Genomic DNA, 13,839 nt, shown 5'->3' on the forward strand with positions numbered 1-13,839 from the left:
CCTGGGTCTGGTCTCCTTCCCCTCCCCTGACTTAGGAGTCCAGTCTGTGGGGAGCCCCTTGCTTCTGTTTCTCTGGGCCTTGACCAGGTTGGTCTACCACAGTACATTCTCAGTGTGCTAGGGCCTTTCCTCTTCCTGCCAGTGTCCAGGTGGGCAGAGTAGACGTGGCCACCACACCGCCCACAAGGCAGGACCCAAACCTTGGGAGGACACTCCTTTGGAATGCTGAAGTGCTTGGAGGCCCACCCAAGTGTCCCGTCCCCGAGCTATGGGAATTATTTATGTTTGGGTGTTTTGTCTGCGTATATGTCTGTGCCACTTGTGTACCCACAGAGGCCAGATCCCATGGAAGAAAAGCTAAAGACAGTATAAGCTGCCATGTGGGTGCTGGGAATCAAACCCAGATATTCTCCAACACCCCCCCCCCCCAATGAACTCTGTAGACCAGGCTAGCCTCAAACTCAAGAGGTCCCACTGCCTCCTCAGACCTGAGATTAAAGGCGTGTGCCACCACCATCCAACCGAACCTAGGTGCTGTGGAAGTACTTAACCTCTGAGCCATTTCCAGTGTGAGTGTTCCCAAGGCCAAGGCCTCACAGATTTCCTGGGTCCTAAAGAAAATAAGCTGTGAACCCATCTGCTCAGGGGCCTGAGGATCTTGTCTCCAGCATCTTCCCAGGCCAGCAGTTACGGCCCCTTGACCCAAAGCCCGCAGGAATGGAACAGCACCCAGGCCTGAGAAACCTACTCAAGGCCAAAGGAAGTCCATTTAAGGCTCTGGCTCCTGGGTATCTGCATTAAGTCCCCAGGGCTTTTTATTTTTCATTGGTGGTAGGTTGTTTTTGTTTGGTTGGTTTTGGTTTTTCAAGGTAGGGTTTCTCTGTGTCGTGGCTGTCCTTGAACTCTCAAAGATCCGACTCCCAAGTGCTGGGATTAAAGATGTGCCCACCCAGCTCCCAAGGTTAGTTCTAGAACATTGATCCGTCTGAGATTTTTGTTTTGGGTTTTGTTTGTTTTGAGACAGGGTGTTACTATGTAGCCTTAGTTGGTCTGACACTCACAGCAGTTGGCCTGCCTCTGCTTTTTTTTTTTTTTTAGGAGCTGGGTGTATGGGGTTCAAGTCAGGGTTTCTCTTGTAGTCCTGGCTGTCCTGGACTCAGTTTAAAGGTAGACCAGACTGGCCTCAAACTCACAAGAGATCACCTGTCTCTGCCTCTCTGGAGTGCTGGGATCGCAGATGTGCCCCACCATGCCTTGCTTGACCTCCAACTCTCCATCTGTCTCAGCAGCCCCAGTGCCAGGATTACAAGTGGGCCTCGTGATGGACACTGGTTAAGCTTTCAGGCTCACCCATTCTTCATGAAAGTGATTCTTGTGGAAATTCAAGGGAACAGATTTTGGGGCCCTTTGCAAAAAAGCAGGGATAACATTTTCTCCTTCCGGCAGTTCCAACCTGCTTGCCTTTTTTTTTTTTTTTTTTGAAACAGGGTTTCTCTTTGTGTGACCTGGACTCACTTTGTGGACCAGGCTGGCCTCAAACTCAGAGATCTGCCTCCCAATTGCTGGGATCAAAGGTGTGCACCACCGCTGCCTGGTGCCTCTGCTCCTCTTGAGTGATGGAATTAACAGTGTGTGGCGCAGCATGTCGCACTGTACCCCTGGTTTGTTTGTTTGTTTGTTTTTAAGAGAAAGGCTTTGCCTTGGGCTAGATTCCAGATGGCCCCCACTCCTCCAGCTAACACTGAAGAGCATAGGATGTGAGGGGACAAAGAATCAGTTTAGGAGGCAGAGGCAGGCGGATCCCTATATAAGTTCGAGGCCAGCCTGGTCTACAAAGTCTAGGACAGCCAAGGTTATACAGGGAAACCCTGTCTTGGGGGCAGGGAATCACCTTAGGGTACCTTCTCAGGGCCGGTATTCAACTGCTCACATAGGCTAAGCCCAACGAACAGGAGCTAGGGGAGCTCCAACAGACCATGGTGCCTCTCCTGACCTCTGACCCTAGTAGAGCCCACAGGCTTGGTATGGGCACTCCAATGCCCAGCTAAGTCCGGGCCCCAGTGAGCTAGAGGCCCTCCAGCTTCCAGAGGTCAGCTTAACTGTTCGCACCACCGGGCTTCCCCATCCTTCACTCTGAGTATTCCAGCCACTCTGGACCCTAAGGTCCCATCAGCAAGCTGACTTGACTGTTTACACATTTATTGAGCACCTTTGTGGGCATCTGGGATACAGCAGTGGATGGATGGAAAACAGCCATGCCCCATTCGAAGATGTTCCAAAAGGAGACAGTGTATAGGAACATGGGGCATATGCGTGATGTTGTCAGTAGTGAGAAAAAGCCAGAGCTTACACTGTTGGGAGCAAGAGAGGCCTGTGTGGAGAGGACAGGGCACATACTATGTATGAGATTGGAGTTCCCTTCAGCTTCCCCCATTTGTTTAGGGCAAGCAGATCTGAGGGTTCCCAGCAGCAGGCATGAAAGGTGCCTAGCCCATCCAGACCCAGACAGGCCCCTTCCCGCCTGCAGGTGGTACCCCCAGGTTCTCCCCAAACTTAACTGCCAATCAGGGCTACCCAAAGGGAAGCAGCCTGTGGACAAGAGGCACTTCTGTCAAATAATCTAAACCCTAGTTCACCAGCCAGGCCTAGGCCAACACTGGCATACCTGTCCCCTCTTCTTACGCTGGGGCAAGTACACTGCCTCAAGCCTTGGGACTTTGGTATGCAATGAAAGGCACTGGAAGCCGCCCCTGAGATAGAGTCGCCAGGGGTCATAGTGATGGCGTGAGGACAGCTACATCTCTGGCAGGCAGCAGTCTAACTCAGTAGTACTTAGTAGTAGGGGGTGGGGCGTAGTGCGAGGCTGGCAGCCTGGCCTGGCACCATGGTCAGTAGTGCTCCAACTTGAGGCTCCTGTACAAGCAGCAGGTGAAGATCATGCCGAAAACCTGCATGAGACCAGGCGGGTGTGAACAGGGTGGTGGACCACCAGCCACCCCAGCGTTCCCACCTATGTCACCTCCCCGTTTCTGTACCTGCACACAGGCGATGCCGATGCCCACAGCCCCAATGACCCGCAGGTGCTCCTGAATGAATGTCTCCAGCTTAGTGATGCAGCCGCCCTAGTGGGGAGATAGTGGTGGTGGAGCTCGCTGGTTCCCCACGTGCAGCCCTATCGCACCAGGCAGCCTAGCCCCTCACTGAGCACCCACCTACCTCCACTTTATAGATGTTGGAGGCATGGTCCCGCCTACCACAGCCAAGTACCAAAGTCTTACAGCAGCTGTCAGGAACCACACGGTTGTCTGCCTTGCCGGAACGGATCCACTCACTGTCTCGCCAATCTTGAGAGTTGTTGCTGCCACAACAGTGGAACTACAAGGGGTATGTGGCTGAGCCCTTCAGCCTGCCAGTACGGTAGCACCATGCTGGGAAATCAGGAAGCTACAAGGGGACACCCACCTCTTGCTGCAGCTTGTCCACAGCACTGGTCACGCCCTCGTGGCCTGTCTGGTTGTATCTCTTGATCATGGTGTCCTTCAGATTCTCCTTGAGCTCCGTGTTCAGCTGTGGATAGGATCAGAGCCTAAGGCCTCCGATTGCTTTTTTTTTTTTTTTTTTTTTTTTTTTTTGGTTTTTCGAGACAGGGTCTCTCTGTGTTAGCCTTGGCCGTCCTGGACTCACTTTGTAGACCAGGCTGGCCTCGAACTCACAGCGATCCACCGGCCTCTGCCTCCCGAGTGCTGGGATTAAAGGTGTGCGCCACCACGCCCGGCCTAAGGCCTCCGATTGCAAAGCAGGAGACAAGGCCCCAAAGTGGGACTGACCAGACTAGAGGCATCACCATGTGGGCAAGCACAAGGTCATCCTGGAGTGAGTGACACGAATGCCTGCCTCCCCAGAAGCCCCACGTCAGCCCTGGGACCCACCTCCTGTGTGCACACATGTTCTGGACATGCCCCGAGGCCTGTTTAGGCCCTTACCTGCTGGTAATAGACATAGGCCAGGATGCCAGCAATGATCTCCAGTAGGAAGATGAAGAGGAGCAGGATGAAGTACTAGGGAGCAAGCACCCAGTGAGTTGGGGGTTCCTAGCACCAGAGCATCACATAAGCCAAGCCCCTAACCCAAGAGGCCAAGCAGGAGGAATCCAGCCAGCTGCTACAGGCTGGGGCTACCTAGCTCCTTGCTGCTTCTCTAGAAGCTGGTGTATGCCCCAGTGAGTTCAACAGGAGCAGCCTGCAGTAACATGCTCAACCAGTCAAGCCCCAGAAAGTACCAGAGGCCCCTGAGAAATCCATGCCAGGCATCCCTAGCCCCCACCACTCCCACCATGTGCCACCAGGGCCCTGCTGACCAAGCGTAATAGGTTCCGTCGCTCCTTGAAAGTGGCACAGCAGCCCAGGACCCCGGTCACCATGACGACAACACCAGCCACTACTAAGATGTAGGCTGTGGCTAGGTAGGTGCTTGAAGCCAGCAGACTAATGTAGTCACTCTTGAGGGCCAGTGTCCAAATGCCCACTGCCATGACCGCCAGGCCGGCCAGCTGCAGGAAGAATAAACTGGTCACCACATCTGGCCTGGGTCTGGAAGCTGGGCTGAACCCATAGGCCAGGCCTCCAAGATGAGGAGGAACGGGGATATAAGAACGTAGGGCTTCTCTCTCACCCAGAAGCAGCAGTTATAGGTGAACAGCAGGTACTTGAGGCAGACCGTGCCACATGTCGCCTTCTTCTCATTGAATTCACCCATCCTGGGCCTGGAGAAACGGGAAGGAAGTCAAGATGGCCTGAAGCACCAGGCCTCCAGCTCGGAAGAGAGCTGGGAACCAATGGAGGCAGGAGGGGATGCAGCAGTCCCCAGATGCTTCCAGGATTTGGAGCTCAGCCAGCTGTCTGCCTTAAGAGGAGCCTTCCCAGGATCCATATGAGTCACTTCCTGGACACCAGATGAGGTCTGACACCCCTCACAGACACATACTGGGTTATCAGGGAGGACCCCCAAGCCATTTGCTGACTCACTCCTGCTGGCAACTAGGGGAAAGAGCCCTAGCCGACCTGTGGATTGCCACCCCCACAGCACTGCCTGAGCCCCACATCATGGGCTGAACAGTATTTACCACTCATTCTCATCCCCAGATGTGACAGAGAAGCAGAGAGCTCAGACCAACCTCAGGTAGACTCAGAGCTCTCTATGCCCAGCCAGGGCAGGGACAATACCATGCCAGTAGGTGGAGCCCGCAAGATCAGGCTCCCCTCCAGACTATAGGGGCAGGCCCGGGTTCCACAGATGTGGATGTGCCATTCCCATAGGGGTGCCCTAGACACACTGGTGTCTGAACCGAGGACAGTATACAGACCTCAGCTGAGCACCCCAGGCCAGGCACCTAGGCAGCTCGTTTCACCCACCACCTGCAGGCTCTGCCCAAACACCAGAACTCACCTCTGTAAGTCAGGAGGACCAGCAGGTACAAGTCAAAAGTCACAGGTCTGCCCTTCACCTGGCAGGTGGATCTTGCTACTCCTATGGTGACTGGAGCTGTGGTTAGAATGATTCTCAGAGCCACTGGATCTGGAAATAGGCATAACGGCCAGGCCTATTTTCTTCTGGACCAGGGTGGGGCAGAGACATTGCTGGCCAGCCTGATCTAGGGAGGGACCAAACGCCTTCTCCAAGTGCCCCACCCTCCCAAGACCTAGCCATCACTGCCCCTCCCCCACCAAACAGCAGCTACTGCAAAAGGGGGTGGGGGAGAGACATCAACTGTACACCGCAGGGAGTACGAGAGATTACAGACCTCCATTTGGAGATAGGATCCAAATAAGTGCTCTCTGGAGGCGGGCAAAGATAAAAACATAGGCCTGACTGCAATGCAAGCCTCCAGGGTAGGCTCTAAAAGCCCAGAACGTAAGCCAAACACAATCAGCAGACTGAATGTGAATTCCCTGAGAAAGTGCCGGCGTGGGAGCTGCGACCAGTCAGAAATAGCTCCTGCGGCCTGGACACAACCACCCTACACTCCTCCTGGACCCTGCCCCCGCTCCCCCGGGCCCTCGAAGGCACTCGGCACCCGCCCCACCGAGGAGATGAGGCACTGAAGCCGAGGAATCCCTCGTCATCGAGATGAAGTCACCACCGCTGCCCGCCCCCCGCAACACACACACACACACACACACCCGCCTAGGTGCTAGCAAGGCTTCCTGTAGTCTCAGGGGAGGGAACCGGTGTTCAGGGACAATGAATAGTGTGATCAGACTTTGACTTTCCGGGTTTCCACTTGAAAGAGACCGCCAGACCTGCCCCAAGAACCTGGAGGCTCCCCACTCACCCACCCCCGCCCCGTACGCTTAAAGCCGCCTGGTCCCGGCGTCGATCTTCCGGAAAGCAGCCTACTGCCCAGTCCTATGAGCTCTGCCTCCTGGGCGTCCCCGAGACCAGCAGTAGAGACTAGGGACACCAGTGCGCGAGGTACACAGGACACTGCTCCCCACACCCTTCGGCCTGGGTCCGCCAAGCACTCACCAACCACGCTTTGAAGCACTAGCCCCGGGAGCCACTGTAGAAGCGACCGCTCTGAAGGTAGAGAATGCTCGGCCCGGGGCCTGCGAGGACACGCCCCGCGCGCAGCCCCGCCCACGGCCGGCCTGGGCAGTGCATGTCCTAACTGGTTTGGTGCTAGGGCGCGCGGGAGGGACCAGGGAATCGGCCTGCCTGTCTATAGGTCTGAAAGTTAGTTTGCGTGCTCCAGTTATCAACAAGACTCCCCGCTCACCCCAGAAATAGAAGAACTAGGCCAGAAACAGAAGCCAGGTGGGGAGTGAAGAGGAGAAGGTGGCACCTAGGCCACCAGAGGCGCAGAACTGAGGCCCAAACCAATTTCTCCTCCAGTCTAAGCCCGGGGAACCACGCTGAGGCTGCAGGTTCTACCGGCGGAGGAAACACCAGAGGGGAAGCTCCGGGTACAGTGTGGAGGACGCTGGAAGATCCCAAAGAGGCATGAGAGCCCTGTGAAAGGTCCCCAGGGTGGAGGGCATATGGTCTGTCTAGGAGCAATGTCAGAGGAGGAGGAGGGAGAAAGGATCCGGGCCAGAGAGCTAGCTGACCACGGAAGTGAGGGGCGGGACTGTCCATATGAGGAGTACCACGGGGGTGGACACTGCTGAAACCCCAGTCCTTGGCACTTCAGCTGTGAGGGGCGATGAGGGCTTGGTGATGCCAGGGTGGTGTGTACCTCTCCATGTCACCTTGTGCCGCGGACACCAGGAATGAGCCACAATGCACTGTGGCTCCCAGACGCACGAAAGAGAGGCGAGAAGTGCACAGTGGTCAGTGACATTTATTGGTCTGATAGACAAAGACGAAGAAGACGGGATGGAGACGAAAGATCTTGACTACTCTGAGGTTAATTCCTTTGGGCAGGTGATGCTTTCTGGGTAGGGAGGGCCACACCTTTGCAAGCAACCACCACCCAAGACCTGTCCCCTTCTAGGAGTAGTTCCTCTTGATAAGGATAGCCCAGTGGGTCATCTGGGGCTGGTCATCGGGCACTGGGAAGCTGGCCAGAACCTCGCCTGGGGGGCCGAGCCCAGGCACAGCAGCAGCAGCAGTAGGTGGGCCCGGGTCTGTGGGGAAGAGCTAGAGCCTTCCTGTGGCTACCACCCAACAGCTTGGTCTCACAGGCATCCCTCTCATCTCGAAGCCGCAGATTCAGCTCCCTAGAGAAGAGGAGTGAGAGACTGAGGAAGCGAAGATCTAGAGGAAACGGGGCTGGAGAGATGGCTCAGAGGTTAAGAGCACCGCCTGCTCTTCCAACGGTCCTGAGTTCAATTCCCAGCAACCACATGGTGGCTCACAACCATCTATAACAAGATCTGGTGCCCTCTTCTGGCATGCAGGTGTACATGCAGACAGAGCACTGTATACATAATAATAAATAAATAAATCTTTTTTAAAAATCTTTAAAAAAAAAGATCTAGAGGAAACACCACCACCCCCCACCCCCGTGCAGTGGTGCACCCCTAGTAATCCCAGCACTCAGGAGTCAGAGACAGGTGGATGGATCTCTTTAAGTTGGAGGCCAAAAAAAAAAAAGGGGGGGGAGATCTTAGAGAAAACAGTGGGTGGAGGAGACGGCTCCCCTGAGTTCAGAGGACTACAGAGACTGCAGCATGAAAGCTAGAGGGCAGACATATGGGCTTCCAGGCAGAAATATTACTCCACACAGCCTAGGTAAGCCTGACCCACCTCAACAGCTCCAGCTGCCTTAGGAGGCTAAGTTTCTCTTTCTGCATATTTCTGGAGACAGCAACCACATCTCTGTGGGGAGAAGGTGGCGATCCAGATCCAAGGTGGTGGAAGAGGCCCGCTAACCTCACCACAGGCACTTCACCACACCTTTGGGTTTGCTTCTGACGACCCTGTGCTTCGCCCTCCAGTCGGCTGAGCAGCTCTTGTGCCTGGTCTAGCTGTGCCCGAACAGCCTCATAGGCCCTCTGCAGTTGGGTGTGCTGGGCCTGTGCCTCTAACTGTTCTGCAGCCCGGGCCTGAAGCTGCTGTTCCAGCTGAGAAATGGTGGAATGCTGGCTGGCGAACCACACCCCTGCAGTGAAGCTGGCCCCTCACCCCAGCGACTCCTGGTTGAGGACTTAAAGGCACAGGGCATCCCACACCCCCACCCCCGCACCCCTTTGCTCCGAGGACTTACCTGCCGCTGCCTCAGACTTGCCAGCTCCAACTCCTGCTCTCGGGATAGCAGCTCCAGCTCCAGGTGGCCCCTCTGTTCCTCCCGGGGTAGGTTCTGGGATGTACAACCGAACTAGAGCCTTCGCTCTCGGCTCAGGGGGGGCGGGGGGGGGGCGGGGGGGCGGGAAGTGGCACTTGCTGTAGCAGAGCAGAGTTCCCTGGACTTGGGGTAGCTTGGACTCCTGGAGGTGACCTTTGGGGAGGGGACCAATTCGGGGAAGGTGGAGCCAGAAAAGCAGCGAGTCTGGGCGCGCGGCACGTGCGGGGGCCCACCTGGCTCTGTCTGTGGTGTCGGTGTCGCTGCTCTCCGAGCTGCTGCTCCAGTTCTTCATACAGTCCGCGCACTTCCCTCTCGTGCTCACTCTCCCGCCTTCGGGGAACCAGGATACCACAGGCATGATCATTTACGAGGAACCGGGATATTACAGGCATGATGAGTCCCCAGTCCTCGCCAGGCCAGCCCTCACCGCCGCAGCGCCTGCTCAAGACCGTCCCGCTCCCGGGCCGCCACCTCCAGGCAGGCGGACGCGCGTATCAGAACTTCCTCCAGAGAGCCCAACAGTTCGGGTCGCTCGCGCTGCAGCCCGACCCAGAGTGTCCTCACAGCCCATTGCCTGGAGGATGCAAGTGGTGACTAGAGCTGGCAGGGGCCGGTGTGTGTAAACCCCCTGGAGAACCCAGCGGCCCAGAACTGGCTCGTCTGCTGGGCACAGGCCATCCATCCCTTGCTTGGTACTTTCATGCTTGCTTGGCCTCTATAAGTGAAATGGCCAGCATACCAGGAGCTGTGTCAGTGAGTGGCTTGGTGTCTAGTTGGTGCCCCGCCCCGCATAGCTATGGCCTCCTGAAATGCAAATCCTGAGGAAAATCACGGGCCAGCTCTCCTGCTAGCCTCAGCTGACAAAGGATGGACTGGCCTTGCCTAGGGGTTCAGTAGCAGCAGACAGGTGCGCAAGGTGGACAGGTCGTGCAGAGGAGGGGGAAAGGGAGTGGGCCCAGCATTAACTCACTCGCCCAGGACCCGGGCCACTCCCAGCTTCTCCAAGGAAGTGCAGAAAGTCTCAACATCGTCCTCCTCCTCCAGAGAGCCCCCAGTGCCTGACTCAAAGGTTTCCTCAGGAGTCCTCAAGGGGGACCCACCTTGGGCCGACTCCACCCCCACAAACTTCCCTGCAGACATAGGAGGGAAGATTACCAGGACCATGGGTTAACACATCTTCCCAACTCCCTGGGCCACACACAACATACCCTGCCCTCTCTCAGGGCCCAGTTTCCTGTTTTTCTTCCTTGTTCTGGCTCTACTGGCCTGAGAATGGGAAATGACAGCCAGCTCCCCCGCCCCACCTGGGTTGGCAAAGAAGGGATTGGGGGAGGGCAGAGCATACACTGCAGAGTAGCTGTGGGTGGTGCAGCTTATGAGGCCCTTGTCTGTAGACACCAGGATGCCTAGGAAGTTGGAAAAGGCACAGGCTTTCAAACTGGGGCCTGGAGGGGGTCTCCAGACGGCTGGGAGTTGCTCACCTAGGCCTAGGCAGAACTCCCGGGCTGTGAGGAAGCCAGTGTGGGCCTGGTCCAGACTTTCAAACACAGCCTCCAGCTGCTCAGGTGTAAGGGGAAGATCACTCTGCAGACCCTGACCAGGCAAGAGGGGCCAAGGTGAGCAGCGAAGATCAGCCTTGAGCCTTGCAGCCTCTTGGAACAGGGGGCGGGCGCTCACCTGCAAATCTTGCTGAGTGATGAAGCCCTTGGCGTCCTTGTCACACAGCAGAAAGAGCTCCTGGGCCTGTCGCAGCACCTCTGCACGATGCCCTGCTGAAACCCCCTTTGTCTCCTCTTCCTCCTGGCCCTCCGCAGCCCCAGGCTGCCCAGGGCTGGCCATAGGAGCAAGGCTTGGCTCTGGTAGGTGCTGCGAAGCCAAGGGAAGATCAGAAGACATGGCAGGAGGATGAAAGTGTGGCAGAGGGTGCAGACAGGGTTGGGGCCTCCTTGGGTGGAAAATAGACAGAATTGAGACAAGGCTGTTCTAGGGTCACGGGGACGAGATGAAGCTGACTAGGTACCAGAGTTGCTGCCTAGGACCAGGCATTTCAGGAAGTAGATATTCTGGGGAAAGGCTGGATCCCAGGAAGGAACCAGCACAAGACAGTGAGAGCTATGGTGGCATACATTTTTAATCCCAGCACTCAGGAGGCAGGGTTAGGCAGATATCTGTGAGTTCAAGGCCAGGCTGGTCTACATAGCAGGTTTCAAGACATCCTACCTCAAAGCAAAACAAAAAAGAAAGTGAGAGACTAAGCCAGGTATGGTGGCACACGCCTTTAACCCCAGCACTTGGGAGGCAGAGGCAGACGGATCTCTGAGTTTCAAGGCCAGCCTGGTCTACAAAGTGGATTCTAAGACAGCCAGGGCTACACAGTGTGAGACACTGTCTCAAAAAAAAAAAAAAAAAAAAAAAAAAAAAAAAAAGAAAAGAAAAGAAAAGAAAAAAAGAAAGTGAGTATGGCCTTAAAACTTGCAAAATCAGGTGGCTAGCTCTTGGCAGCCAGGAGAAAGATTTTATAGTGAAAGAGGAAGCCCAGAGGGTAAAGAGTCTGCCACATCCTGGACTTGGGCGATCCCAAGCCGGGACTGCCTAAGGTAGAGGGTTGAAACACTTCTGACCAAGTCCTTAGCCTCAGGACTAAGCCTGTGACACCCTGGCCTTCTGACAGCTGGCAAGCAAGCGGAGAGTAAACTCCACCAGCCCCTCCCACCTGCCAGTCGGGCCTTAAGTGTGCAGGTGCAAGGTCCCAGCCCTGGGCACTGGACAGCTTTTGTAAGAAACTCCCCCACAGCTTGGTTTAGCACAGCCTCTGGTGCTTTCTCCTCACCTCCTGGGACGGACATCCCACCTCTATCCAGAGCCACCTGTCAGTCCCACAGTGTGTTAACCCCAGATTTCCCAAAGCTACAGCCCAGTGACACCGACTCGGACCCGCTATCTTAACTTCTCAGTCCTTAGGGTCATCTTCCTTCTACCCACATTCTGGGAGGAGAAGGATAATTCAACAAGCAAACACATAAGGCAGGCACCCGGAGTCATTGCCCCCCCCCCCATGGCTACCCTCATCTCAACCAGGCATGGTCACTACCCCACCAACTGCTCCTAGGCGCTACAGCTCCGCGGGACCGGAGGTCCATCCTAGCCGGAAGCTGCGCTGCAGCCAGTCTCCAGGGAGTCCAGAGGAAGGGCAGCGGGTGGGCCCACAGGCAAACCTCGTCCACACACGTCTGGGCTAACTGCTGTGCACCCCAGCAACACAGCCGTCCCAGACAGAGACGTGTACGGTCGCCTGTCGCAGCTCCACATGGCGGTCCAAAGGTACGACCACGAGAGCCGGGAGCCCTGGGTTGGTGGTTGGGAAGCCCGGCGAGCACGGCGCTGGGACCCCAGCCGCGGGACCTGCGAGCAAATGCCTACCTGCGAGCAACGCCGCCGCACCTGCAGCAGGCCAGCCGCTCCTCCCGGAAACGCGCGGGGCACGCCCCGCCCCTGCGGGGACCCCGACTACTCAAGAGGGGTGCGGACCCAGAGTGACTTTGCGGCCTTACAGGACGGGAGACCCCGGACAGCACGTCCAAGTGGATCCACCAGAGCACTGCCGTTGCTTTGTCCCGCCTCTCCTGCCCTGGTGGCCCGACCCAGGATGGCTAGCTCTCCCGGGAGAACCACAGGGGGCAGTAATGTTGACGTCGTGTCCCTCACTCCGACTGCCACCCTTCCAAGACCCTTTCGGGGCAGAATCAAAGCCGTGGATGTGCAGATACCAGCCCCCACCCGGCCCGGAGTATCCAGACTTAGGGTGCCAAAAACTGTGTGTAGGAAAATGCCGAGCAGGAAATAAACCAAATACTTTCAGAGGCTGTACCCAGGGCTGGGGACACTAGACTTTCTTCTCTATACTTTTCCAATTTAGAGTCTCGTAAGTTTTAATACCTAGAGAATGACATGTAAGTTAGCAGCACTCCTGTATGAGCGAAGTGTTATGGGGGCAGAGTGAGACCGCCTCAGCAGTCTGCCCCCAGCAGTCCTTTAGGGGCACAGTCTCAGTCAGAGTCCCCCTGGGTCTTGATGCTTCCTCTGGAAGATTCTGCCAAAGTCCTACTTAGAAGGAAACCCATCCGCTTCCAAGGGTACGACCCCCACCAAGCCCCTAAACTGACCTGAAAAGCTGGCCTGGCTATCACAGGCTGCAGAGGCGCTGCTGGGGTGCCCTGTGCTTCTCAAGTGGAACTACAACAGGCTGGCCCTATAGGACAGGACCTGGAGACAAGAGGAGGGCGGCCCCTGGCACCTAGGCCAGGGACCTGCCTGGCCGGCTCGCCCAGTCCTGCTGTCCCATAACCAGACCAACCGTTATTGTTGGCTAGGGGCTGCAACCGCAGACACTGTGCACCTTTTGGGAGGGGCAAGTGGGTGCTGAACGCATAGGACTAAGCTAAGTCCTGCAGATCGACAGCCAAGCCCACCCCTTTGGGGGAGGGGTGAGTGGGTGCTAAGCAGGAAGGACTAAGTCCCACAAAGAGACAGCTAAGCTCACACCTCATTCAGTTACCCTTCCTCCAAGACTGTACAACACACAAACACACGAGAGAGAGAGAGAGAGAGAGAGAGAGAGAGAGAGAGAGAGAGAGAGAGAGAGAGAGAAAGAAAGAGGATACTTGCAGGGAACATGGTGAACCTAACTCCTTGAGTTAGGAACTCACTACCTGGTCTCAGTACTCCAGACCTCTCCCAAGGCTCTGGAGGGAAACAGGCATGGTTACTGTAGGAAGAGGCACACGTACCTGGCAACGAGGAATGTGACAACCAAGAAGGAAGAGCCAAGCACAAAGTTCTGGCAGGACGCCCAGTGTGGGTCAGGGACTGATCTTCCCTTGTCCCCAAGCCTCAGTTCTAGAAGCTTCACCCTTCACAGGGACCCAGCCCTGATGCCAGCTCCACACCCTCACTGTGTCACCATGTGGATCGGATGTGTGGGTGACACCTTTTGTAAACATTTTTTTCCCCTAGTGCTTGAGAAGGCATCTGGGCCTGGTGCATGCCGGACAGGT

The 13,839-nt window shown here is 56.1% G+C and overlaps 2 protein-coding genes across 7 annotated transcripts; both read right to left on the reverse strand.

Annotated features, from left to right (window-relative positions):
* Nucleotides 1-2,182: 2,182 nt before the first annotated feature.
* Nucleotides 2,183-6,662, reverse strand: CD151 (CD151 molecule (Raph blood group)). Of its 3 annotated transcripts, none has more exons than XM_084771864.1 (9): nt 6,526-6,662; nt 5,446-5,574; nt 4,672-4,762; nt 4,358-4,549; nt 3,984-4,058; nt 3,463-3,567; nt 3,217-3,375; nt 3,036-3,122; nt 2,183-2,948 (listed from the first exon to the last, which is right to left on the reverse strand). In XM_084771864.1, exons 3-9 carry the CDS (start codon nt 4,753-4,755, stop codon nt 2,889-2,891), a joined length of 762 nt encoding a protein of 253 aa, XP_084627990.1. In that variant the 5' UTR covers nt 4,756-4,762; nt 5,446-5,574; nt 6,526-6,662; the 3' UTR covers nt 2,183-2,888. The 3 variants fall into 3 exon arrangements, with proteins under 3 accessions (XP_084627990.1, XP_084627992.1, XP_084627991.1); XM_084771866.1 differs by having other exon boundaries at nt 5,446-5,541; nt 6,526-6,614; XM_084771865.1 differs by lacking the exon at nt 6,526-6,662 and adding an exon at nt 5,801-6,017.
* Nucleotides 6,663-7,323: 661 nt separating this feature from the next.
* CRACR2B (calcium release activated channel regulator 2B) lies at nt 7,324-13,594 on the reverse strand. Of its 4 annotated transcripts, none has more exons than XM_084771855.1 (10): nt 13,573-13,594; nt 10,463-10,651; nt 10,267-10,378; nt 9,756-9,915; nt 9,213-9,359; nt 9,019-9,115; nt 8,708-8,800; nt 8,398-8,564; nt 8,248-8,319; nt 7,324-7,718 (listed from the first exon to the last, which is right to left on the reverse strand). In XM_084771855.1, the coding sequence occupies exons 2-10, from the start codon at nt 10,622-10,624 to the stop codon at nt 7,541-7,543; spliced, it is 1,188 nt and encodes a 395-aa protein (XP_084627981.1). In that variant the 5' UTR covers nt 10,625-10,651; nt 13,573-13,594; the 3' UTR covers nt 7,324-7,540. The 4 variants fall into 4 exon arrangements, with proteins under 4 accessions (XP_084627981.1, XP_084627980.1, XP_084627979.1 ...); XM_084771854.1 differs by lacking the exon at nt 13,573-13,594 and adding an exon at nt 12,949-13,101; XM_084771853.1 differs by lacking the exon at nt 13,573-13,594 and adding an exon at nt 12,206-12,887.
* Between the last annotated feature and the right edge of the window lie 245 nt (nt 13,595-13,839).

Source organism: Acomys minous (assembly GCF_964271855.1).
Source record: "Acomys minous genome assembly, chromosome: 2".
NCBI lineage: Eukaryota > Metazoa > Chordata > Mammalia > Rodentia > Muridae > Acomys > Acomys minous.

What these genes read in the sequence shown, in the direction of transcription:
- CD151 (XM_084771864.1), bottom strand. Translation starts at nt 4,755, where the DNA reads ATGGGTGAATTCAATGAGAAGAAGGCGACATGTGGCACGGTCTGCCTC. An exon ending in TGGACAAGCTGCAGCAAGAG is followed by an intron (nt 3,376 to 3,462) that starts GTGGGTGTCCCC and finishes TACCCCTTGTAG; the next exon opens with TTCCACTGTTGTGGCAGCAA. An exon ending in TCGGCATCGCCTGTGTGCAG is followed by an intron (nt 2,949 to 3,035) that starts GTACAGAAACGG and finishes GGTCTCATGCAG; the next exon opens with GTTTTCGGCATGATCTTCAC.
- CRACR2B (XM_084771855.1), bottom strand. Translation starts at nt 10,624, where the DNA reads ATGGCCAGCCCTGGGCAGCCTGGGGCTGCGGAGGGCCAGGAGGAAGAG. An exon ending in TCACTCAGCAAGATTTGCAG is followed by an intron (nt 10,379 to 10,462) that starts GTGAGCGCCCGC and finishes TTGCCTGGTCAG; the next exon opens with GGTCTGCAGAGTGATCTTCC. An exon ending in AGGCAGCTGGAGCTGTTGAG is followed by an intron (nt 7,719 to 8,247) that starts GTGGGTCAGGCT and finishes CCTCTTCTCTAG; the next exon opens with GGAGCTGAATCTGCGGCTTC.